This window comes from Salvelinus alpinus, chromosome 36, assembly GCF_045679555.1.
Source record: "Salvelinus alpinus chromosome 36, SLU_Salpinus.1, whole genome shotgun sequence".
NCBI classification, from domain to species: Eukaryota; Metazoa; Chordata; class Actinopteri; order Salmoniformes; family Salmonidae; genus Salvelinus; species Salvelinus alpinus.
Genome location: NC_092121.1, coordinates 1,467,365 through 1,492,185, shown reverse-complemented (window position 1 = coordinate 1,492,185; position 24,821 = coordinate 1,467,365). Strand labels below are relative to the sequence as shown.

Below are 24,821 nucleotides of genomic sequence, written 5' to 3'. Positions count from 1 at the left end.
GTTCTGGAGAGACTGCATAAATCAGAGAAAGCAAGGTGACAAGAGAGTGAGCGAAAGTGAGATACTCTTACTCTAGCGTGAAGGTGGGTCAAGCACATCATAAAACATAAGTAATGGTTGAAAAAGAAAGGGAAAAAAGGGGAAGAGAGGAAAGAGGTAGTGCTGAGTGCCCTGACTAGAAGGATTATACATCTCAGATGGGGTGTATGAACAGCTGTTTCTTTCCCACTCCAGATGTATGTCAGAGAGAGGGGCCACGGAGACAAGGGTGCACAAGAAAGAGGGTTGAATTATCCAAGCATATACTGTACGTTATGTATATTTTCTATAATATGTGTCTGTAGCAGTGGAGGCTGCTGAGGAGAGGTCAGTCATAATAATGGCTGGAATGGAGTGAATGGATGATAACCATGTGTTCGATACCATTCCATTCATTGCATTTCGGCCATTATTATGATCCATCCTCCCCTCAACAGCCTCCACTGGTCTGTAGCTTATCTGTAGGCCTACACAGTGCATTCAGAAATTATTCAGACCCCTTGACTTTTTCCACATTTTGTTACGTTACAGCCTTATTCTAAAATGGATTAAATCGTTTTTTCCCCCTCAATCTATACACAGTACCCCATAATGACAAAGCAAAAACAGGTTTTTAAGACATTTTTGAAAATGTATAAACAATTAAAAATGGAAATATCACTTTTACATAAGTATTCAGACCCTTTACTCAGTACTTTGTTGAAGCATCTTTGGCAGCGATCCTGACTAGTCTCCCAGTCTCTACCACTGAAAAACATCCCTACAGCATGATGCTGCCTCCACCATGCTTCACCTTAGGGATGGTGCCAGGATTCCTCCAGACGTGACGTTTGGCATTCAGGCCAAAGAGTTCAATCTTGGTTTCATCAGACCAGAGAGTCTTGTTTCTAATGGCCTGTGATTCCTTTAGGGGCCTTTTGGCAAACTCCAAGCGGACTGTAGTGCCTTTTATTGAGGAGTGGCTTCCATCTGGCCACACTACCATAAAGGCCTGATTGGTGGAGTGCAGCAGAGATGGTGGTCCTTCTGGAAGTTTCTCCCATCTCCACAGAGGAACTCTGAAGCTCTGTCAGAGTGACCATCAGGTTCTTGGTCACCTCTCACACCAAGGCACTTCTCCCCCGATTGCTCAGTTTGGCCAGGCTGCCAGCTCTAGGAAGAGTCTTGGTGGTTCTGAACTTCCATTTAAGAATGATGGAGGCCACCGTGTTCTTGGGGACCTTCAATGCTGCAGACATTTTTTGGTACCCTTCCCCAGATCTGTGCCTCGACACAATCCGGTGTCGGAGCTCTATGGACAATTCCTTCGACCTCATGGCTTGGTTTTTGTTCTAACATGCACTGTCAACTGTGAGAACTTTTATAGACAGGTTTGTGCTTTTCCAAATCATGTCCAATCAATTGAATTTACCACAGGTGGACTCCAATCAAGTTGTCGAAACAGCTCAAGGATGATCAATGGAAACATGATGCACCTGAGTTCAATTTCAAGTTTCATAGCAAAGGGTCTGAATACCTATGTAAATAAGATTTCTGTTTTAGATATTTTATAAATTAGCAAAATTTGAAAAAAAAAATGTTTTCACTTTGTCATTATGGAGTATTGTGTGTAGATCGATGAGGATTTTTATTTATATAATCCATTTAAGAATAATGCTGTAACGTAACAAAATGTGGAAAAAGTCAAGGGGTCTGAATACTTTCTGAAGACACTGTATGTGACATATAGGTCATATCCAAAGCCATAGTCATTTTATTCTTAAATAATAATAAATGTATACATTATTAACCTCTGATATTAACCTGATAATATTAGGATAGGCACAATGAGAATCGCTATACAGAAAAAACACGGGGGGAAAGAAATCATCATAGCACATCCATCTGGTGCCATTTTTCTTTACTTGAATGGAGCATTTGGGGAAGGAAAGTGTGACAGAAAGCTTGTTTCACAACATCATCTAATTGTATGATCGCCTAGAAATAGGCCTACACCACAAAACACATGAAATACAGGAAAAAGTTGGCAAAATTTTTCATACATCAAACTGCTTATCATATCTCATATAAAGCAAAATATAAAATGTATATTATATTGATTATTTCAGAAGTAAATAGGACAGACAAATAGTTAACACAAAGTTAAGGGCACCAGATGATCCAACAAGGCATATATAGTGTGCCAAAGACTAACATTTGCTCTGTGATGGTGAAGCATTCATAACCTTGGGGAAACTGGGGATGGTTCTAACACTTTTAGCATTTTTGTCAATTTCTCAGAGATTGTTTAAGCTGCTACATTCAAAATGTGATAGGAACGTCTTCCACCTGTCTGCTACCAATAGGTATAGGTGTTTATCTCTCTAAATCAAACAGACAAGGAGTAAAATGTTAACAATTTATGTCACCTCCCAGGTCAGTTGTAACACGGCCTGGGGTGAAATGTAACAGTGAAAAAAATGCAGAAATCATGATATGCAACGAAATATTGAAAGCCTTATTGAGAGCATGAGAACAACATTGCCACGTCCTCTTAAGGATCGGACCCTTTTTTTCCATTTTCGCCTAAAATGACATCCCCAAATCTAACTGCCTGAAGCTCAGGATCTGAAGCAAGGATATGCATATTATTGATACCATTTGAAAACGAAATACTTTGAAGTTTGTGGAAATGTGAAATTAATGTAGGAGAATATAACACATTAGATCTGGTAAAAGATGATACAATGAAAAAAACATTTCACTGTAACAGCTACTGTAAATTGGACAGTGCAGTTAGATTAACAAGAATTTAAACTTTCTGCCCATTTGAGATATGTCTATGTCCTGGGAAATGTTCTTGCTACTTAAAATGTCATGCTTAATCACATTAGCGCACGTTAGCTCAACCGTCCTGCGGGGGGACACCGATCCCATAGAGGGTTAACATTTTGTGCAGCGGAAATAATAAAATAATAATAAAAATCTGAAAATGTTTATTTTTTACATTTCATTAACTGGCCCTTCTCAACCACTACAACAACATCTGACAACTAAACAAGAACATCTGGACTAAACAACTGAATGTTTGTGGTGTCTCTTATGTAAAAAAAAAAACTCATGAATTCCACACGTGTCATTTTATGTGACGTTAATGTGATAAAATGTGACAACGTGAGCACATGTTAAATGTGACACGGGGATGCAACATTTCAACATGTGATACCATGAAACTATACATAAATGTGACACGGGGATGCAACATTTCAACATGTGATACCATGAAACTACACGTGACATTTCACATGTTAAATCATGTGCACGTGTTTTTTTCCCAACACTTCACATGAGACATTGAAGGGATTTGATTATCTGACACAGGTTGCCCTGGCAGGAGGAGTTTGCCCTGGGTAAAAAGTGATTGCATTCGGTTTGGAACAAGGCTGCCTCCCGGGCGTGAACCAAGTGCCCCGTTCAATGCCCACGGCAAAGTTGGCTCAAAACAAAAGTGACATACTGTAGATTAAGCAAGTGGATGTTCTCAAGACACTTGTTTTACCAGTCGTCAGGACGTCACATGATGGTCCCAAACCATCCCAAACCATTATAACAAAGTAATGGTATGGTGGTTTTAAAGTAAGTGGTAAACTGTTCATCTAAAATATAACTCCACCTGGGATTTGACCTCACAACCACTGGATTTGAGGTGTGCTAATCTTTCTGCTGCACCAATATGTCTGGCAGCATTCCTCCTGTGGCAATTTGCATTCCCAGTACCCAGACATCCTTAGGCTTGTTCCAACTAACCCTGACCCTTGCAGCCATGATTATCTATTAGCTATCTTCAATTTTAGCCACATGTTCAAACTTTAGCATTGATAGCATATATATAATATATACACACACTGGTTATAAACCTGATAAGTTTGGTGAATCTAACGACAAAGCAGGTGATGCTGTCTGCAAAATACATTTGGTCAATTTGTTTTATTATTTATTTATTCACAGGGTCTTGCTTCTTCACAATAGATTGTGCACGGTGAGTCACGTGATTCCAGCTTGTTCCTGATTAGAGATATTGAGAGTGTTACAACTATCCTGTGTTACAACCATCCCCGGTCTCTCCTAAGTATCCCCGCTATGATAACCTTTCAGAGGAGGATACACAGTAGCTAAGTCGGAGTCCCAAATGGCACCCTATTCCCTACATAGTGAACAAGGAGGCATTTGGGACGCAACCTTCACTACTGTGTGCCCTCTTCTGATGTGTAACATGGGGGATTTACATATATCTACCTATTCCCGTAGTCGATAGTACGGCACATTTCTATACGCGAGGGGAGGTCCTCGGGACTCATCTGAAACACACAGGTTCTCTAACGTCAGGGAGTGGAGCATGAGAATAATAGGCAGAGGTATAGTGAACAACAACAAAAATATTTTACACCATCTTTTCATCTTCAGCTCCAGGCATACATGTTCCTTGGAAGCTCCAGATCGTACTGGCATACGGGTACTCTTGCCGTACACACGTACAAAATCCCCGGATATACTTCCGAATTTGGACTAGCCCAATGTTGCCACTCCCATCCTCCCTGCGCATGCCAACCTTCTCATGGTAATGCAACTATGTAGAACAACAAGAACAGCCAAGTTAAACACGGAAGGCCACACCCTTAATTACAATCAACAATCTCACACACCTGGCACTGACAGAGGCACAAGGCTGCATTCACCAACTCAACAGTTCCACCCTGTTACATCTTCCCCCTCTATTTTTGAAATGTGTCCTCACATTTAACCAAGGAAGTAAAAAGTTTGCCACGCTGACCCTCGACACGTGAGCCCCTCAGGGGTGCATGCTTAGTCCCCTCCTGTGCTCCCTGTTCACCCACGCCTGCTTGGCTGCGCACAACTCCAATGCCATCATTAAGGCTGCTTAGACCACCTATAGAGAGGAGGTCAGTGATCTGTCAGTGTGGTGCCAGGACAACAACCTCTCCCTTAACATCAGCAAGACAAAGGAGCTGATCGTGGACTACAGGATACGGAGAGCCGAGCACACCCCTATCCACATCGATGGGGCTGTAGTGGAGTGCGATGAGAGCTTCAAGCTCCTTAGTTCCACATCACTAAGGAATAAACATGGTCCACCCACACCCACACATTTGTGAAGGTACGACAATGTCTCTTCCCCCTCAGGAGGCTAAAAATATTTGACATGGGCCCTCAGATCCTCAAAGTTCTACAGCTGCACCATTAAAGGCATCTTGACTGGTTGCATCACTGCTTGGTATGGCAACTGCTTGGCATCCGACTGCAAGGCGCTACAGAGGGTAGTGTGAACGGTCATGCCATCCAGGACCTCTACACCAGGTGGTTTCAAAGGAAAACATTTGTCAAAGACTCCATCCACCCAAGTCACAGACTATTCTCTCTGCTACCGCATGGCAAGCGGTACCAATGCACCAGGTCTGGAACCAACAGGACCCTGAACAGCTTCTACCCCCAAGCCATAAGACTACTAAATAGCTAACCAGACTATCTGCATTGACCCTCTTTGCACTAACACTGCTGCTACTGTTTATTATCTATCCTGTTGCCTTGTCACTTTACCCCTACATATATGTACATAGCTACCTCAATTACCTCATACCCTTGCACATCAACTCAGTGCTGGTAACCAGTGTATGTATCGTTACTCAATGTGTATTTATTCCTCGTGTTATTTTTTTTCTATATTTTTCTCTCTGCATTGTTGGGAAGGGCCTGTAATTAAGCATTTCACTGTAAGTCTACACCTGTTGTTTACGAAGCTTGTGACAAATTACATTTGATTTGATTCTGTAACACAACACTTTGCGGCCCGTGGGCCGACCCCTGCCGTAGAACGACGGGAACAGCCACTGGCACTGACAGAGGCTGCGCCACCAACTCAACAGTGCCACCCTGCCATCCATGTGATGTGGTGGAAACCTGGGATTCTGGCCCTGAGTCACCTTACCACCCAGAGAGGAATGGCTTACTGCAGTATGCTTCTGTGTTTGTAGTTAGTCGTTACAGTAGAATCCATAGGCCACCTCTTGAGTTCAATAGATACACAGTAAGTACAGTGCTGCCATCTGCTGGGCATTGTGAGTAATCAAGGACGGCTACTGTATGATGCTCCACAGTTTTCCCTCCTAGAAATAGAGGTCTTTCTCAATCCCAACCCAGTCTTCAGTGACCACAAATCAGTAGTTTAACACGTGGTCCATTCCAACACTAACACACCTGATTGAACTAGTCCAACTAATAATCAAGCTCTTGTGATTAGTTGAGTCAGGTGTGTTAGTGTTAGAATGGATCAAATATTGAGAACAGTGGCCTATAGAGGCCCTCATGTCCTGAGCATGTATTCCAGCATTAGATGGGGTTAGCTAAGTGGCTAGCTGGGACAGTCTGACATAGGGATCCTCCTTGCACTGCTCCTCCTGCCTCCTCTCTCTCCTCCCTGCCTGCTGCTCTTGACTGCCCCCTTTAGGTGGCCCAGAAGACTGCACATGGCCCCAGCCCCCAAGTGCCTGTAGAGCCGGGAGGAAGCAGTACCCAGAGGTATGTAGGGTAGGGTCCACTGGGGGCAAGGTGAAGGGGGTGGTGGTGGTGGTGAGGGCCATGTACGCTGGAGGAGGGTCTTCATTCTCACTGGGTGGTGAGCAGGTGGACATAGAGCTAGGTCGGGGTGGGAGGAGCTCTGACTTGGGCCATGCCATGATGACGACATTGTTGCCGTTGTTGTTACCAGTGTTCTTACTGTCGTCCGTTACTACCGCGCTCATAAGACCATCAGACACTCCCTCTGTTGATCTGGACAGGCCAGCACTGACCTGAGGCATCGCCACATAGCCCTCACTCGACTCCAAGAAGGATGGGGCAGAGGGAGAAGAGGGGTCAGATATAGAGAGAGTGTTGTCGGACTCCTCACAGGGAGGCTCCAGACTCAGAAACTCACTCGGCGCCGGTGAACTGTCACCACACAAGATGTAAGGGCCACTGAAGCTGAAGCCGGATGAGTCTAGAGCAGGAGGGCAAGATCTGTCCACAGACAACAGAAGTAGGGAGGAAAAGTTTGGGTCATACTTCTTCCACCCCTCCTTGGTAATGGAATGCAACAGTCCATTGGCCTTTACATCTGGGGTCAACCACAATGGATTATCTGAAGGGCTGCAACACAAGAATGAGTTACGGCTTAGGGTTGAGCCAGGTCACCGTGTGTACGAGTATTCTTTTATAAGTGTTGGATAGTGTAGGTTAGAAGTATAAAAGATATGAGCTAATTTTACCATCTAAAGCAGAGACTGATATCCTCCCTGCTCTCCAGTGTCTGTACGCTGCAGATGTAGGTCTTTTCACTTCTCTCACTCTCGGGAAATAACAACCTATCAGGAGACTTCTGGGAAAGAGAGGACATTACCATTATCTGTGAGTGATGAACTATGAAAAATGGATACATGCAGGCACGTGCACAGATAGAGGTCTACCTGTGCCCGAGCACCTGCCCCTTTGCCCTTCCACTCCCGTTTTCCCTCACACTCGCCCTTTTGGGTGGCGGTATATTTTTTGTATACCGTTTTTGTCGTTGTTGTTCTGAACCCATTGCCCCCAAGTCGTCGTGACATCGTCAAGTTCACTAACTGGCAGATTTACATCAATCAACATTAATGATCAGCTGATAGCCTACCCTCTTTTCCCAATATCAATAATGTCTTGCGGAGGCACTGTAACTAGCTTGCTTACAATTTTGTCAATGAGTGTAAATAGGCCAATGCTAAAACATGTTTAAACTTTCGCTACAGAGGCTGTTAGTAGGTTATGAATTTCGAGATATGAATTGCCCCTTTTATCATTTTGAGCACCTGCCCCATGAAAGGTCTGTGCACAGCCCTGGATACATACATTGTAATTTATAGTGGTTATGAAAAATAATTTTTGTACACAGTCTAGACAATGTTTATTATTATTGAGTGCAGTTGTCATATAGCTGAATAGTCCACCGTGAGATGCTTTGTGAATAATGCTGGATGAATACTCAGCCATTCAGATGATTCAGACTTACCTTAATGACCTCTCCCAGTGCCTTGCTCTTGAGGGGCGACGGGACAGACACCTCCCACAGGACTACCCTCCTACAGGCAGAAAACGAATGAATCAATCAATGGGTGGATAAATGAATGAATAGAATGACAGGTAACTGCCAAAATAAAGGATAGGGTGTTGGACCATCATGAACCAGAACAGCTTCAATGCACCTTGGCATAGATTCTACAAGTTTCTGGAATTATATTGGAGGGATGCGACGCCATTCTTCCACGAGAAATTACATACATTTTGTCGATGGTGGTGGAAAATGCTGTCTCAGGCGCCGCCCCAGAATCTCCCATAAGTGTTCAATTGGGTTGAGATCTGGTGACTGAGAAGGCAATGGCATATGGTTTACATTGTTTTCATGGTTTACATTGTTTTCATGCTCATCATGACCACTCGTGGCCTGTGGATGGGTTATTGTCATCCTATGGGGGCATTGCCCATGTAGCCAAAATAATGGTCTGCCCAGCATTTTTATACATGACGGGATGTTAATTGCTTAATTAACTCAGAAACCACACCTGTGTGGAAGCACCTGCTTTCAATATACAGTACTTTGTATCCCTCATTTACTCAAGTGTTTCCATTATTTTGGCAGTTACCTGTAGTTTAACACTAGTAATAACACAAGGGCAAATTCAAATGGTAGAAAAACAATAAAAACAGTTGGAGAAGTTTGATTAATCACCTGTGACAGGCTGGTATGGTAACATAGAGAGCAATGAAGACAATGGCCACCAGTACACTGATGAAGACGTAGAGGAAGGTGGTGATGGACCAGGAAGCTACCAGGAGACATGGGACAAAACATGCATATGTAAGAGTGGAAAAAGTAGTTGATGATCATTGATGAGTAATTGATATGTAGTGTCTGGAAATTCCTGTCTGTCACGTGAACTGATTGAGATGGCAGTTGCTTCAAGAGAACAAAGTCCTATTTTATCAGCTCCTGTATGCTGCCTTCATCAAGTCTAGTCTTAATTTCTTCTTGTTTCACTCTCTGAACCCTCCAAAATGGCGTGTTACACACATTTCAATATTATGGTAGTTCAATGATAAAACATCCAACTCATCCAAGCTCATTTTTCACATGAAAGCAAATATCATGGCTTCACATTAGACTAACACACGGAAGCAAAAAAACGCTCTTCAATACATAATGAAAGTCTTTGTTTGTTTTTGAAAACATTCCTCAAGGGATTTGAACTTTGGTGCTTTTTCATTCAGCATCACATTATAGTTTTTTGAACTCTGCTGTTTTGACATGGATCACATCCCCTCATTTGTACTTGTTTTAGTTCAGACTGGTTATCTCTGATGATAAAATATGTTTTCAGAGTTGTTTGCAAAAAAATATAGAATTAGCTTGGTCCAAGTTTGTGCTCTTGCCAACTCCATTGCTGTCATTATCAAGCCATATATAGCAAATGACATGACAATGAGTGACAAGGAGTTGGCATGATGGCAAAAAACAGACTCTCAGGCTAGAATAGAATAGAATACTATTAAAAACATGCTTCAACCAGGAGATACAATCTAGGTCCATTACCTGGTCGTGAGGTCCACTCCACTGGGTCGGTCCATTCTGAGGGGGGTCCTTCGAAAGTATCACCCCTTCCCGGGACCACCAGGGCTCTCACCTTAACCAGGTAGCACTCAGAGGGGCGCAGGGACCCCCCCAGGATGGAGAGCGAGAGGGACCCCTGGGAGACATTGAGGAACCTAGTGTCCTCCTGAGAAAAAGAAAAGGTAGTCATCATCAAATGATCTATTCATGAGATGCTTAAAAAAAGCAACAGTCTATCTCGCTTGATGAGCGTTCTTTAGATGATGACCTAGATATGATCAAATGTAATGCTGAAAATGAAAAGACATTGCTTTTGGATCATCCCACTTCCTGTGAAATTATAGCACAGAAATAGATCAAATACTTCTCCTACCCGAGTGTCATTACTCCAGTAGTGCACCTGATAGGTGAGTTCAACATTTGATTTTGGCGGATTCCATTTTAGAAGCCAGTTCCCGTCTCGAGCTTCTATCTGCACGTGGAGTGGACGGTTTGGACGGACTGTGTAGAGAGATGCATCAAGAATCAGACGTCAAGAATCTTTAAAGAGATTGAACGGGATCTTAAACAGGCTGGTGTGATTACAGACATATTCAATCTCTCTCCATCCCAGTCTGCTGTCCCCACATGTTTCAAGATAGCCACCATTGTTCCTGTACCCAAGAATGTAAAGGTAACGGAACTAAATGACTATCGCCCAGTAGTGCTCACTTCTGTCATCATTAAGTGCTTTGAGAGACTAGTCAAGGATCATATCACCTCCACCTTACTTGTCACCCTAGATCCACTTCAATTTGCTTACCGCCCCAATAGGTCCACAGACGATGCAATCGCCATCACATTGCACACTGCCCTATCCCATCTGGACAAGAGGAATACCTATGTAAGAATGCTGCTCAGCATTCAAAACCATAGTATCCTCCAAGCTCATCATTAAGCTTGAGGCCCTGGGTCTAAACCCCGCCCCCCTGTGCAATTGGGTCCTGGACTTCCTGACAGGCTGCCCCTAGGTGGTGAAGGTAGAAAACAACACCTCAACACCGGAGACACCTGAAACCCCACCTCTTTAAGGAATACCTAGGATAGGATAAAGTAATCCTTCTAACCCCCCCCCCCTTAAAAGAGTTAGATGCACTATTGTAAAGTGGTTGTTCCACTGGATATCATAAGGTGAATGCACCAATTTGTAAGTCGCTCTGGATAAGAGCGTCTGCTAAATGACTTAAATGTAAATGTAAACACTGGGGCCCCACAAGGGTGCATGCTCAGACCCCTTCTGTACTCCCTGTTCACCCATGACTGCGTGGCCATGCACGCCTCCAACTCAATCATCAAGTTTGCAGACGACACAACAGTAGTAGACTTGATTACCAACAATGATGAGACAGCCTACAGGGAGGAGGTGAGGGCTCTGGGAGTGTGGTGTCAGGAAAATAACCTCTCACTCAACATCAACAAAACAAAGGAGATGATCGTGGACTTCAGGAAACAGCAGAGGGAGCACCTCCCTATCCACATCAACGGGACAGCAGTGGAGAAGGTGGAAAGTTTCAAGTTCCTCGGCGTACATATCACTGACAAACTGAAATGGTCCACCCACACAGACAGTGTGGTGAAGAAGGCACGACAGCGCCTCTTCAACCTCAGGAGGCTGAAAAAAATGTGGCTTGTCACCTAAAACCCTCACACATTTTTACAGATGCACAATTGAGAGCATCCTGTCAGGCTGTATCACCGCCTGGTACGGTAACTGCAGCGCCCACAACCGCAGAGCTCTCCATAGGGTGGTGCTGTCTGCACAATGCATCACAGGAGGCATACTACCTGCCCTCCAGGACACCTACAGCACCCAATGTCACAGTACAGCCATAAAGATCAAAGGACAACATTTTTTACATTTTTACATTTTAAGTCATTTAGCAGACGCTCTTATCCAGAGCGACTTACAAATTGGAAAGTTCATACATATTCATCCTGGTCCCCCCGTGGGGAATGAACCCACAACCCTGGCGTTGCAAGCACCATGCTCTACCAACTGAGCCACACGGGACCAACCGAGCCACTGCCTGTTCACCCTGCTATCATCCACAAGGCAAGGTCAGTACAGGTGCATCAAAGCTGGGGAGACTGAATAACAGCTTCTATCTTAAGGCCATCAGACTGTTAAATAGCCATCACTAGCACAGAGAGGCTGCTGCCTACATACACAGACTTGAAATCATTGGCCACTTTAACAAATGGAACGCGAGTCACTTTAATAATGTTTACATATTTTGCATTACCTATCTCATATGTATATACTGTATTCTATACTATCTACTGTATCTTAGTCTATCCCACTCTGACATTGCTCGTCCACATATTTATATATTCTTAATTCCATTCCTTTACTTAGATTTGTGTGTATTAGGTATTTGTTGTGAAATTGTTAGATATTGGACGTTAGATATTGCTGCACTGTCGGAACTAGAAGCACAAGCATTTCGCTACACACGCAATAACATCTGCTAAACACGTGTATGTGACCAATACAATCTGATTTGATTTATGAACGTATGTATTTTTTGCAGGACGTAACATATCATACGAAATGGATGACGTTGTACACAGTTGTGCACAATTCCCTGGACCAGTTTTGGCTCATGAGCACAAATTTCTTAACTACTGGCTAAAATTATACAAAACCTTCTAGCCTCATTTTTGAGAATACGCTTGGGGAATCAGCAGAAAATTGTGCCTGTGATACCACAATACAAACTCCAGGTGGCAGCACTGATACACAATCACTGAGGCAGTATATTTTCTGGATTGCATCAAAACAAATATCATCATAAATTGAGTCTCAGCTATGAGATTTTATTCTCCCTCAAATATCACCCCTGTGTCGGAGTGAAAATGACTCACTGTTTTTATGCGTCTTAAACATTTTGCTGTTGCATGTGGGGATGAGCTCCACCTCTAGCTGCTCTGAGTCTGGGACAGGGAAGGAGCAGCTGTATTTGAGCATTAGACCTCTGGATGGAGCGCTGACCATGGTGTTAACACAGTATTTCTGGGCTCTGGAGAGATGGCGAAAGGGAGAGAGAAATGGATAGATGGAAATGAGGGAGGACAATGCTGTGAAGGAGAGTAGACATCCTTGAGTCTGAAGTGTAGTCAAATGTTTTGTCTCTCATCCATGGGCACACACACATAAACGCATGCACGCACGCACACACACACACGCACACACATAGTGCTTTGGCAGCAGATCCTAACTCACGGTGCAGTGTGGTTGTGTTTGCAGGACAGATGGAAGGTAAGGAACTGAGCCAGGTCTCTCTTCACCTCCCAGCTGCATGTCACCACTTTCTCGTCATCCACCACACACTGCGCACTGGAGGGGCCTGGCACAGGGTCTGCGTGGGGGGGGGAAGGGAGGTGAGGGAGGGAGGGAGGGAGGGAGGGAGGGAGGGACAGAGAGAGAGTCAATTAGGAAGGACGTGAGTGAACAAAAGGGAAGAAGACATTGATGCACGACTGAGCAATACTATTCCAAACACATGACATGAAGAGATCACAATGCCCTGACACCTCCACGTAAATCACACACAATGCTATAAAGTCACTAGTAACAATTTAATTACAAACTCATTACAATCCTATAAAACTAATACATTAGGATGGAGTATGTTTATGTACAGTTAATTCGGAAAGTATTTAGACACCATTACTTTTCCCACATTTTGTTACGTTACAGCCTTATTCTAAAATTGATTAAATCGTTTCTTTCTCCACAATCAACACACAATATCCCATAATGACAAAGCAAAAACAGGTTGAGACATTTTTGCAGATAAAAAAACAATTAAAAAAATGAAATATCATATCTTCTTGGGTATGACGCTATAAGCTTGAAACACCTGTATTTGAGGAGTTTCTCCCATTCTTCTCTGCAGATCCTCTCAAGCTCTGTCAGGTTGGATGGGCACAGCTATTTTCAGGTCTCTCCAGAGATGTCCGATTGGGTTCAAGTCCGGGCTCAAGGACGTTCAGAGACTTGTAGGGAAGCCACTCCTGCGTTGTATTGGCTGTGTTCCCTCGATCCTGACTAGTCTCCCAGTCCCTGCCGCTGAAAAACATCCCACAGCATAATGCTGCCACCACCGTGCTTCACCGTAGGGATGGTGCCAGGTTTCCTCCAGACGTGAGGCTTGGCATTCAGGCCAGAGTTCAATCTTGGTTTCATCAGACCAGAGACTCTTGTTTCTCAACATCTGAGAGTCCTTAAGGTGCCTTTTGGCAAACTCCAAGCGGGCTGTCTTGTGCCTTTTACTGAGGAGTGGCTTCTGTCTGGCCACTCTACAATAAAGGTCTGATTGGTAGAGTGCTGCAGAGATGGTTGTCCTTCTGGAAGTCTCACCCATCTCCACATAGGAAATCTGAAGCTCTGTCAGAGTGACCATCGGGTTCTTGGTCACCTCCCTGACCAAGGCCCTTCTCCCCCGATTGCTCAGTTTGGCCTGGGGGCCAGCTCTAGGAAGAGTCTTGGTGGTTCCAAACTTCTTCCATTTAAGAATGATGGAGGCCACTGTGTTCTTGGGGACCTTCAATGCGGAAGACATTTTTTGGTACCCTTCCCCAGATCTGTGCCTCGACACAATCCTGTCTCAGAGCTCTGCGGACAATTCCTTCGACCTCATGGCTTGGTTTTTGCTCTGACATGCACTGTTGGACCTTACATAGACAGGTGTGTGCCTTTCCAAATAATGTCCAATCAATTGAATTTACCACAGGTGGACTCCAACGAAGTTAAACATTTCAAGGATGATCAATGGAAACAGGATGCACCTGAGCTCAATTTCGAGTCTCATAGAAAAGGGTCTGAATACTTATGTAATTAAGGTAATTTTTTCATATATTTCTTTTTTACTGTTTTCGCTTTGTCATTATGGGGTATTGTGTGTAGTTTAATGAGGGGGAAAAAAAGATTTAATCAATTTTAGAATAAGGCTATAACGTAACAAAATGTGGAAAAAGTCAAGGGGTCTGAATACTTTCTGAAATCACTTTATGTACAGTAGGATTTGCCACTCACCGTCCTCAGTCATCCAGGTCACTAGAGAGCTCCACTCACTCCACAGTCCCGTCTTCCCCTTTGCCCTAACTTTGGCCTCATACTGGCAGCCAGGCACCTGATCTTCAGCCTCCACACTCAGCTGGGTGTCCTGAACCTTCACTGCCTGCACAGAGAGAAACAGACAAAGACTATGGCTGAGTCCCAAAAGGGCCTCAGAAGGCTCTGGTCTAAAGTTGTGTACTATAAAGGCAATAGGGTTCCATTTGGCACGCACATTATGTGTGCATCTCAATTTACTAAAGTAGCCCTCCATTGGGCACATACATCAATTCAACGTCTATTCCACGTTGGTTCAACATAATTCCATTGAAATAACGTGGACGCAGCATTGATTAAACCAGTGTGTGCCCAGTGGGTTCCTTTCCTTGTCTCATTCCCTACATCTGCACTAGAAGCACCTGGTCTGGACAGGTGAAAGTAGACTTCCTGAAAGAATCTTTAAATTGCTTTCACCTATCCTGTGGTATCAAATCAGTGCAGATGAAAGGGTGGAAACCACTTCAGACTATTGAGACAGAGCCCTGATCTTTATCTGACTCCCGCCGGCGGTACTGTTTTCTGTACTTCCGCCGTGTGAAATCCTCTCAGTCTCAGATAGTGGCACGGTAATCTTTGGTGAGGATTGTGACGTGCAAGATGAACGAAGCAGGAACATGAACGTCACCAGGACATAGCTTTCGGTACTTTAGCCCCGAATCTTTTGCGCTACTGCAATGGTGAATTTTTTTTTTGTAGTCAACTGAATATAAAAAATATAAACACAACATGCAACAATTTTACTGAGTTACAGTTCATATAAGGAAATCAATCAATTATAATACATTCATTAGGCCCTAATCTATAGATTTCACATGACTGGGCAGGGGCGCAGCCATGGGTGGGCCTGGCTCCCCAGTGGGTGGGCCTATGCCCTCCCAGGCCCACCCATGGCTGCGCCCCTGCCCAGTCATGTGAAATCTATCAGTGAGACTTTTTGTCCAGCCTCTTGTCCAGCCAATCAGAAAGACTTTTTCCCCACAAAAGGGCTTTATTACAGACACAAATACTCCTCAGTTTCATCAGCTGTCTGGGTGGCTGGTCTCAGACAATCCCGCAGGTGAAGAAGCCGGTTGTGGAGGTCCTGGGCTGGCATGGTTACACGTGGTCTGCGGTTGTGAGACCGGTTGGACGTACTGTGAAATTCTCTAAAATGATGTTGGAGGCGGCTTATGGTAGAAAAATTAACATTACATTTTTCTGGCTGTGTTTAACTCGATCTTCTCTAAAATTGGATTAGTTCAGCCAGTTAACCACACTTACTTACAACATTCAAGAAGATCAAAATCCATATTCCCATGAAACTGATTGGGATCAAATGGTTGGCATGCATGCAGCATGGACCTTTAACTTCTTATGGCTGCAGGGGCAGTATTGAGTAGCTTGGATAAAGGTGCCCAGAGTAAACGGCCTGCTCCTCAGTCCCAGTTACTAATATATGCATACTATTAGTATTGGATAGAAAACACTCTGAGGTTTCAGAGTGGCAGAGTGGCAACTCATATGGCAGTCAAAAACCTGAGAAAAAATCCAAACAGGAAGTGAGAATTCTGAGAGTGGTCGATGTTAAAGTCATCGCCTATTCAATTCCCTGTAATATATGGATCTGTTTGCACTTCCTACACCTTCCACTAGATGTCAACAGTCAGTAGAACGTGGAATGAAGCTTATGCTGTGTTGTGGGACCGGATGGGAGGTGTTTGAGTCAGTGGTCTGGCAGAGTGCCTTTTCTTGGTCTCGCACTTTCCTCATGATATCACCATGCGTTCCAATACTTATAGAGACTAAAAAGAATGCTCCGGTAGGAACGTTATTGGATATACAGTGGGGTAAAAAAGTATTTAGTCAGCCACCAATTGTGCAAGTTCTCCCACTTAAAAAGATGAGAGAGGCCTGTAATTTTCATCATATGTACACTTCCAACTATGACAGACAAAATGAGAAAAAAAATCCAGAAAATCACATTGTAGGATTTTTTATGAATTTATTTGCAAAATATGGTGGAAAATAAGTATTAAATAAGTATTTAAATAAGTATTAAATACTTTTTTGCCCCACTGTATATGATAACAACATCCTTAAGATTGATTCTCTACTAAGTTTGACCAGTTTATTCGACTTGTAATATAACTTCTTGAAGTTTTCGTGCGACGTTTGCCTGCATCTGCGCGAGCGTTTGGACACGTGTACTACACATGCTAGCAAAATTAGCTAATTGGACATAAGTAATGGACATTATCGAACAAAACAACGATTTATTGTGGAACTAGGATTCCTGGCACTGCATTCTGATGAAGATAATCAAAGGTAAAGGAATATTTATGATGTAATTTCGTATTTCTGTTGACTCCTCCATGGCGGCTAATTTGGCTATTGTTCTGAGCGCCGTCTCAGATTATTGCATGGTTTGTTTTTTCCGTAAAGTTTTTTTGAAATCTGACACAGCGGTTGCATTAAGGAGAGGTATATCTATAATTCCATGTGTATAACTTGTATTATCATCTACATTTATGATGAGTATTTCTGTTGAAACGATGTGGCTATGCAAAATCACTTGATGTTTTTGGAACTAGTGAATGTAACGCGCCAATGTAAACTCAGATCTTTTGTTATAAATATGAACTTTATCAAACAAAACATGCATGTATTGTGTAACATGAAGTCCTATGAGTGTCATCTGATGAAGATATTCAAAGGTTAGTGATTAATTTGATCTCTATTTCTGCTTTTTGTGAAAGCTATCTTTCGCTGGAAAAATGGCTGTGCTTATTGTGGTTTGGTGTTGACCTAACATAATCGTTTGTAGTGCTTTCGCTGAAAAGCATATTTGAAATCGGACACTTTGGTGGGATTAACAACAAGATTACCTTTAAAATTATATAAAACACATGTATGTCTGAGGAATGTTAATTATGAGATTTCTGTTTGAATTTGGCGCCCTGCACTTTCACTGGCTGTTGTCATATCATCCCGGTAACGGGATTGCAGCCATAAGAAGTTTTAACCTGTAAAACGCGAAGAATTATACATTTACGATTGACAGTGATGATGGCCTAATTTATAAAAAGGTAGGTCTAATTTGGTGTTTTAGAATTTTCTGAATTAAAGGTTTCATGTCGGTCGGTACCAACTTTCATTCATAAATGGCTTAATAATAATTTATAAAATGGTGCTCCGGGAGGCTACCTAAAAAAATAGCACTGGTTATAATAAATGTAAAGCAATTGCCATGTGTGGTCAACTGATCCCTCCAGCTGTCACGTTCTGACCTTAGTTCCTTTTTTATGTCTTTATTTTAGTTTGGTCAGGGCGTGAGTTGGGGTGGGCATTCTATGTTTTGTTCTGTATGTTATATTTCTATGTGTTTGGCCTAGTATGCTTCTCAATCAGAGGCAGATGTCAGTCGTTGTCTCTGATTAGGAGCCATATTTAGGTAGCCTGTTTTCTATTGTACTGTTTCGGTTTTCATTTATTCTCTTGTTCTTTTGTATTCATTCTCGGTTAAATGATATTATGGATATGTACCACGCTGCATTTTGGTCCTCCTCTCCTTCCACCAACGAAAGCCGTTACACCAGCACCGGTTTGATTGGGACAGGTTCATTGTGCTGCTTTGAGACAAGCATGGGAACTCATCTTGATAAATCAATCAATGTAAGATTTTTGTTTTCACTGAATCTTTGTTTGGATATTAGGTTACAATTACGCTGGGTAATGTTAGCTAAGTTGAGGTGAGTGTTCATGGTTATTAGTCTAGCATTTAAAAGCAATGCAGATGTTCTCAACACACATATATTAGGCCTATAGCCTACCTGTTGAGCTACGCTGCTATTTTCCTGAACTTTCCAATACTTTTCTGATGCATTTCAGTCACTTAGCCTACTGATGTGAATATACCTTGTACACTTTTCCCATAGGAATTCAAGGCTATTCAAGTCATTTGACATATTTTTGGTTATTGTTTAAAAAGGTCATACAGTAAGGCCTACATTGTTTTAATAACAATATAGCTGAAACCACTATTGGCTTCATTGACTTACTGAATTTATGCTATTGTAATTTTAGGCTAGGCTACTAGCTGATAGATTATTTTAAATATTATTCTAACAGTAGGCCCCCCAATAACAATTGCGGAAGAATTCTGTTTAAATACGTGAGTGGCACTGGAAAGTTGGTGGACTATAATTTCCTACTCATATTGTAGGCCTAAGATCTGTGTATCCACTCTTTTCATTGGCCTATGTTATTTGTTGCATTTAAGACATGGGTTGTTTGACATTTACATATTGAGATCACTAAAACAGAGTAGCTTGACATTTTGATCATTTGTGTGGTATAAAAAAATATTATTGTAACGTCTCCAGTCATGTAAAATGATAGAATTATCATTGGAATTACAGGAAATGATTTCAGAAAATTCATTTTTTCTCTCACCCACAAACCCCTCAGTCCCCCAAATGTTATGAAACTCTGGTGAAACCCGGGCAGGAAGCAGAGGGGTAGTAATGAAGGACTCTAAAGAAGTGATTAACGATTTAGTCACCGAGCAAAACTACCCTGTGCTTGTTTTGCGTGGAATATCTCATGCCATGATGAATAACCATGAGAGTTAGCATGTCTTTTTACAAGAGGGTCGGAAAACATAAGCAATATGTTAACTAACAGTCCTCCTACACTCTTACAAAAAAAGGTGATATCCAGAACCTAAAAGGGTTCTTCAGCTGTCCCCATAGGAGAACCATTTTTGGTTCCAGGTAGAACCCTATTGGGTTCCATGTAAAACCCTTTCCCTGGAGGGACTGTTAATAAATCTAACTGGAACCCAAAAGGGTTATTCTATGGTGACAGCCAAAGAAGCCTTTTGGAACCCATTTTTCTAAGAGTTTGTATTTATGAAGATTCAGAAGCACAACTCTTAGATGAACAGGAGTCTTTGAGAGCACATTGTATGTTAACCTGGTCCCAGATTTGTTTGTGCTCTTGCCTGCTATCCTTGACACTGAGTGATAGGGAGTTGGCAATATATAGCAAAAACAAGATATGGCACTCAAGCTAATTGTTTGTTACTCCAGTACATACTGTCCAGTCATCCTGGTTAGACCTCCTGTAGTTGACCTGATAGTTGAGAGTGGGGGTCAGGAGGGACGTTGGGGGGTAGGGGCTTTCCCAGCTGAGCAAACGGCCCCCTCTCTCTACAGGCTGCTGTGATAAGTGGACTGGTGGACGCACCCTCACTGTAATACACAGAAGCACACACTGTCAAAAACAAATCAACACATAAATGAATAGTCAAATACAGATACAGGACTATATATTTCGTAATCTGCTAGCTAACTTGTAACTAAAAATTAAACATGTAGATGTAAAATGATTGAGAACCAATGATTTATGACAGGGGTCCTGTAATGTTTAAACTCACGATTCTTAGACAGAAGCAGGGCAGGGGGACAGGAGGTCTTGAAGAAGAAGACATGGTTGGTATTGATGCCAAAGTCACGAGTGTTGTAATGACACTGGGCGGTGAGCTTGCTGTTGTTGGCATTCGATGCTGGCTGACCATAGGGTTTACACAGGGACTCACTGGAGGGACAGAGGGGAGAGAAAGTGAGAGAAAGAGAGAGAGAGACATGAGTTAATTGAGTACATTGTTTCTCGGTGTCCACATTTTCCTTCTCCCCTCTCTCCCTCCCTCTTTCTGTCCTCTCATCACCTCTATCCTTACCGGTTCTCAGTGTCGTCCCAGTAGTATAGGGCTAACAGGGCTTGTGAGGACGCGTGTCGACTCTCTTCCCAGCTACAGCGGACGTAGGAGCTGTAGTCATTGTAGCACCGCAGGGACTCAAGCACAGGGGACACTATGGAGAGAGGGAGTGGAATATATATATATATACAATAGAATTAGACCGCATTGTGCTGTATGATGTAGTGTAGTTCTCTCTATAGGGCATACAAATACATTTCCAAGTGGGTGGCAGTGTTGTGATATTGTCTCAATATTAATAAGACTTTCTATAATGTCCACAATTAAACATTTAACCATATGTCCATATTATACATTTTGTTGTCATCGATATCTGCTAAAAAGATTCTTAGACTTAGACCCTACCATGATATTGTTTGTTCTCCTGGATTGTGCAGCGTTCTTTTCCATTATAGCAGAGGACCAGGGGAGGGAGAAGTGATCCACAAGACATCCAGAAGATAAGCATGTTTCCTGGGGAGCGCAGGAGGACAGGTCCCCCGGAGCAGAAGAACATGGGTAAGGGTCAGCAGGTGGGTCTCAGTAATTAACCTTCCAGATCTAGACCATCCTGGGCCCGCATTATGTGGACTGGCTGCTATATCTGTCAGGGTTCAGAGAAAAATGGCTCAGATACAGAAAGTCTCTCTCTCTCTCACGCGCACGCAAATATCATAATTCTCGGAAAAAATTACACCATTCTCACTCACTTCCCTTACAGTATATTCTTCACTAAGTGACTCTGATGTTCCTCACACCATCCACTGTGACCACACATCCGTTCTTCTAACCCTTGTTGGCTTTCTCGTGTCTGTATGTTCCAAATGCCCCTCTATTCCCTATATATAGTGCACATTACCCTATGGGACCTGGTCAAAAGTAATGCACTTTATAGGGATTATGGTGGTATTTTGGACGTCTCTTATGACAGTGGTACTGTCTACATTGTAATGTAATTTCATCCGACACAGACACTTTGGAAGAGAAGAATGAAAACAAAGTGACAGACAGTTGTGACTGTAGTGGCGTTGAGAAATCCCCCTCAGATACAGTGTGTGTGTGTCTCTGTGTCTGTGCGTGCATTTAACGATAAGCATTCTAAGAATATATTGTGGGATAGAGGTTAAAATACAAAAAGATGGTAAGAATCCCAAAAAATGATCACTTATATGTAAGCTTATTTATACAACTTAAGTTATTCTCACCTAGTCTCCTCTTAAGTGTTCAGTGAATTCTGTAGTCCTATTTCCAAGAAGTTATGGTGTGCGAGGAAATGTCAAGACTCAAGACAGATCTGTTCTGTCTGTCGCCTCAACTTGATCTGCTTCCTCTTTTCATGCGGCTGTTTACCATGTAGTCATAAATGACACTTAATCAGCATTCAGCTCCATCGCAGTGTGATCAGTATGCTCCCAGTGAGCACGACACATTGAAAAAAACACTTTTCAACCAGAAATACATCTGTTCAACCAAAAAGGCTTCTTTTCAACATCTTTTCAACCAAAAAGGTGTCTTTTCAAAAGGTTCAACATCTTTTCACGTCTTGTGCTATAGTATGGAAATGAAATGCTGCCATGAGGGTAGTATAAGTAGCATAGTATGCATGAATTATGAATATCACTTTCACACAATTTATTTAAAACGAACTTATTCCTTTTCTGTCATCTTATAATTGTCTTGCTGTTACACAAGGGTGAGACTCTAGCCCAGGTATTTTATGAGTGATGGGGATTTCCAATGAGGTGCTACTAAACAGTGTGAAAATGTATCGATGAAGTCTCTTAGTTGGTTGAGGGAGTGTCATGTCACTACAGCAATTATCTGCATCACAAATGGCACTCTATTCCCTATATAGTACACTACTTTTGACCAGAACCCTATGATCCCTGGTCAAAAGTAGTGCACTAAATAGGGAATATGGTGCCATTTGGGATGTAAACAATTGATGTCATTTAGGTCCCTTTGGCATGCCAGGACTGCACTTCAGTAGCAGAGCAAATCCACAGTATAATACACCAGTCCTTAGCTAACCCACAGACAGACAGGGAAATGCTTGAGTCTGGATTCTGTGTCCAAAATGGCACCCTATTCCCTACATATTGCACTACTTATGAACAGAGGCCTATTTGGGGCGGAGACTGGAAGCTGTGCTGGGCTGCTAGAGTAGCTTATCCTGCTGCTCACTGTGGTGTGAAGGGAGAGGCACAATATCTGTCGAAGAACTCCTGTCTAGTACCTAGCAGGGTGATGATTTGACTCTTAAGTGTATGATACTCACATAGACCACTGATGAGGTTTTTAAGCGCACTCAAAACGCCAAAACCTACAATCGAACAACATTACTGTGACACAACACAGAAAAAATATGATTTTGTGGTAAGAAAGACATTTTTTGGACCAAATTTACATTGGCGATGGCATCACCTGCCTTGTCGTTAGATTCACAAAATGTATATCAGGTTTATAACCAGTGTGTGTAGATATATTTGATGTAAGTTAGCAATGCTAAAATTTGAACGTAGCTAAAATTGAAGATAGCTAATGGCTGCAAGGGTCAGGGTTAGTTGGAACAAACCTAAGGAGGTCTGGGTGCTGGGGATGCAAATTATGGGCCCACCAAGCCTGTATCCCAGGACTACCATACCACTGTCACAACTGACTGTGACTCTGAGTGAATATGTCCAACATACACACACACACACACACACACACACACACACACACACACACACACACACACACACGGAAAAAACATGTGGTTTTGGAAAACGTCACGTGACATTTCACATGTGAATTTATGTTTTTTTTTTTTAACACTTCACATGTGAAAACGTGTTTTTGGACAACAAAAACAGTGTCTATGATACACACACAGTGCTTTTAACATAGTGTTTTCATCTTACATATTTGACACACATGACTACATTGTGTATGTTATGTCATCATCTGGGATTTGAACTCACAACTGCTTGGTTCACGGCATTATGATATTTCTGCTACGCCACCACACCTGTATTGCTACACTTTGGACTTATATACTCAAGAAAAACTATGCTACTGTATTTATCGTAGTGATTCAGGGGTAAAATTAAAACAGAATAATATGGCCCAACAACATTAATGAAAATGAAATCAATGACGAGAGAATAGTCAGATTAACTGATAACTATTTTTCTAAATCCATACTGTAGATCAGTGGTCACCAACGTTTTCTGAGTCGAGACCACTTTTTTACATTAACCTCACACAGTTTTGTAAGAATGAGGTTTGGGCAGTAGGCCTAATACATTATCGCAGCATATTGGCTACATGATTGGCCTGCCAATATTGTTAACCAGACCATATTATATTTAAAAACTCTAGCTTTGATAACAAAATAGATCAGTTGGTTTAGCACTTGTGAGGCACTGTGGAGCATGAATTGAAAACATTTGCTTTTTTATTTTACTGGACTGATGGTACCTGCATCTGATGGTCAACGAGATCAAAGTACGACGTCAGTGATCTTCAGGTCGAAAAGTCGGAGCTCTATCTAAAAAGATGCCCTAGTTTCCGACTTGGAATTCCGAGTTGGATGACCGTTTAAAACGATTTTTCCCAACTGCCTCTCACGGTCCCTGCTCTCTCCTTCCTTTCCTCCGGTGAGACTGACCAGAGAGAGGGGACACCGTCTTCCACCTGATGGCGAAACTCGAGTCGCACCGCATCTGCCTCATGCACAACTTCATATTGTTCCTATGACCAGAGAAAGTTAAATATTCCTTAATATTAAAATCGACACGAACTGCTAATAATAATAATAATAATAATAAAACGCAGGGCTATCGATACTTGGCTACTCATTCATTGCAGCTGCATCCAGAGCGGAAGTACGGAGAAGCGCGTTTTGTAATATTGTTGAATAAAAACAGTTACAGTGCTGAATATAAACTTAAACATGAACTCACTCATAAAAACAGCAGTTATTTGCTGTATTCGTTGACCGTCTCTCTGTGGTCATGAATTGAAAAGTTATTAAATCTTACGTAGGCTAGTAGCCTATAAAGGTTGGCTGTGGCCAGGGTCATGGAAGCTCTGTAGCCACGGTGATTTGAGCTATCCGATTGGGCAGCACACTAGGTGGACTCGATTTAGTCACAGATTTGCCGGTCCGCCGGGTAGGGGGAGTTTGTCTCATGGGAACACTTTGCTACCCGGCGCGCAGGACTTTTGAATAA

At 42.5% G+C, this 24,821-nt stretch overlaps 1 protein-coding gene across 4 annotated transcripts; it reads right to left on the bottom strand.

The window, feature by feature from the left end:
• Window positions 1-1,922: 1,922 nt before the first annotated feature.
• On the bottom strand, window positions 1,923-24,704 carry LOC139565440 (cytokine receptor common subunit beta-like). 4 transcript variants are annotated; one of them, XM_071385787.1, is made up of 15 exons: window positions 24,552-24,704; window positions 24,067-24,339; window positions 20,971-21,208; window positions 20,587-20,719; window positions 20,284-20,444; window positions 19,944-20,098; window positions 14,787-14,931; window positions 12,972-13,107; window positions 12,614-12,768; window positions 10,083-10,210; window positions 9,692-9,875; window positions 8,831-8,927; window positions 8,114-8,183; window positions 7,341-7,450; window positions 1,923-7,221 (listed from the first exon to the last, which is right to left on the bottom strand). In XM_071385787.1, the coding sequence occupies exons 3-15, from the start codon at window positions 21,119-21,121 to the stop codon at window positions 6,438-6,440; spliced, it is 2,409 nt and encodes an 802-aa protein (XP_071241888.1). In that variant the 5' UTR covers window positions 21,122-21,208; window positions 24,067-24,339; window positions 24,552-24,704; the 3' UTR covers window positions 1,923-6,437. The 4 variants fall into 4 exon arrangements, with proteins under 4 accessions (XP_071241888.1, XP_071241889.1, XP_071241890.1 ...); XM_071385788.1 differs by lacking the exon at window positions 24,067-24,339 and having other exon boundaries at window positions 24,552-24,680; XM_071385789.1 differs by lacking the exons at window positions 24,067-24,339; window positions 24,552-24,704 and adding an exon at window positions 21,810-22,022 and having other exon boundaries at window positions 7,341-7,447.
• Window positions 24,705-24,821: the final 117 nt, after the last annotated feature.

Excerpts from the sequence above, each read along its gene's own strand:
- LOC139565440 (XM_071385787.1), bottom strand. The coding sequence starts at position 21,121 with ATGTTCTTCTGCTCCGGGGGACCTGTCCTCCTGCGCTCCCCAGGAAAC. Across the intron at positions 20,099-20,283 it reads CCTGCTTCTGTCTAAGAATC|TGAGGGTGCGTCCACCAGTC; the intron begins GTGAGTTTAAAC and ends TGTGTATTACAG. Across the intron at positions 13,108-14,786 it reads GACCTGGATGACTGAGGACG|ACCCTGTGCCAGGCCCCTCC; the intron begins GTGAGTGGCAAA and ends CCCCCCACGCAG.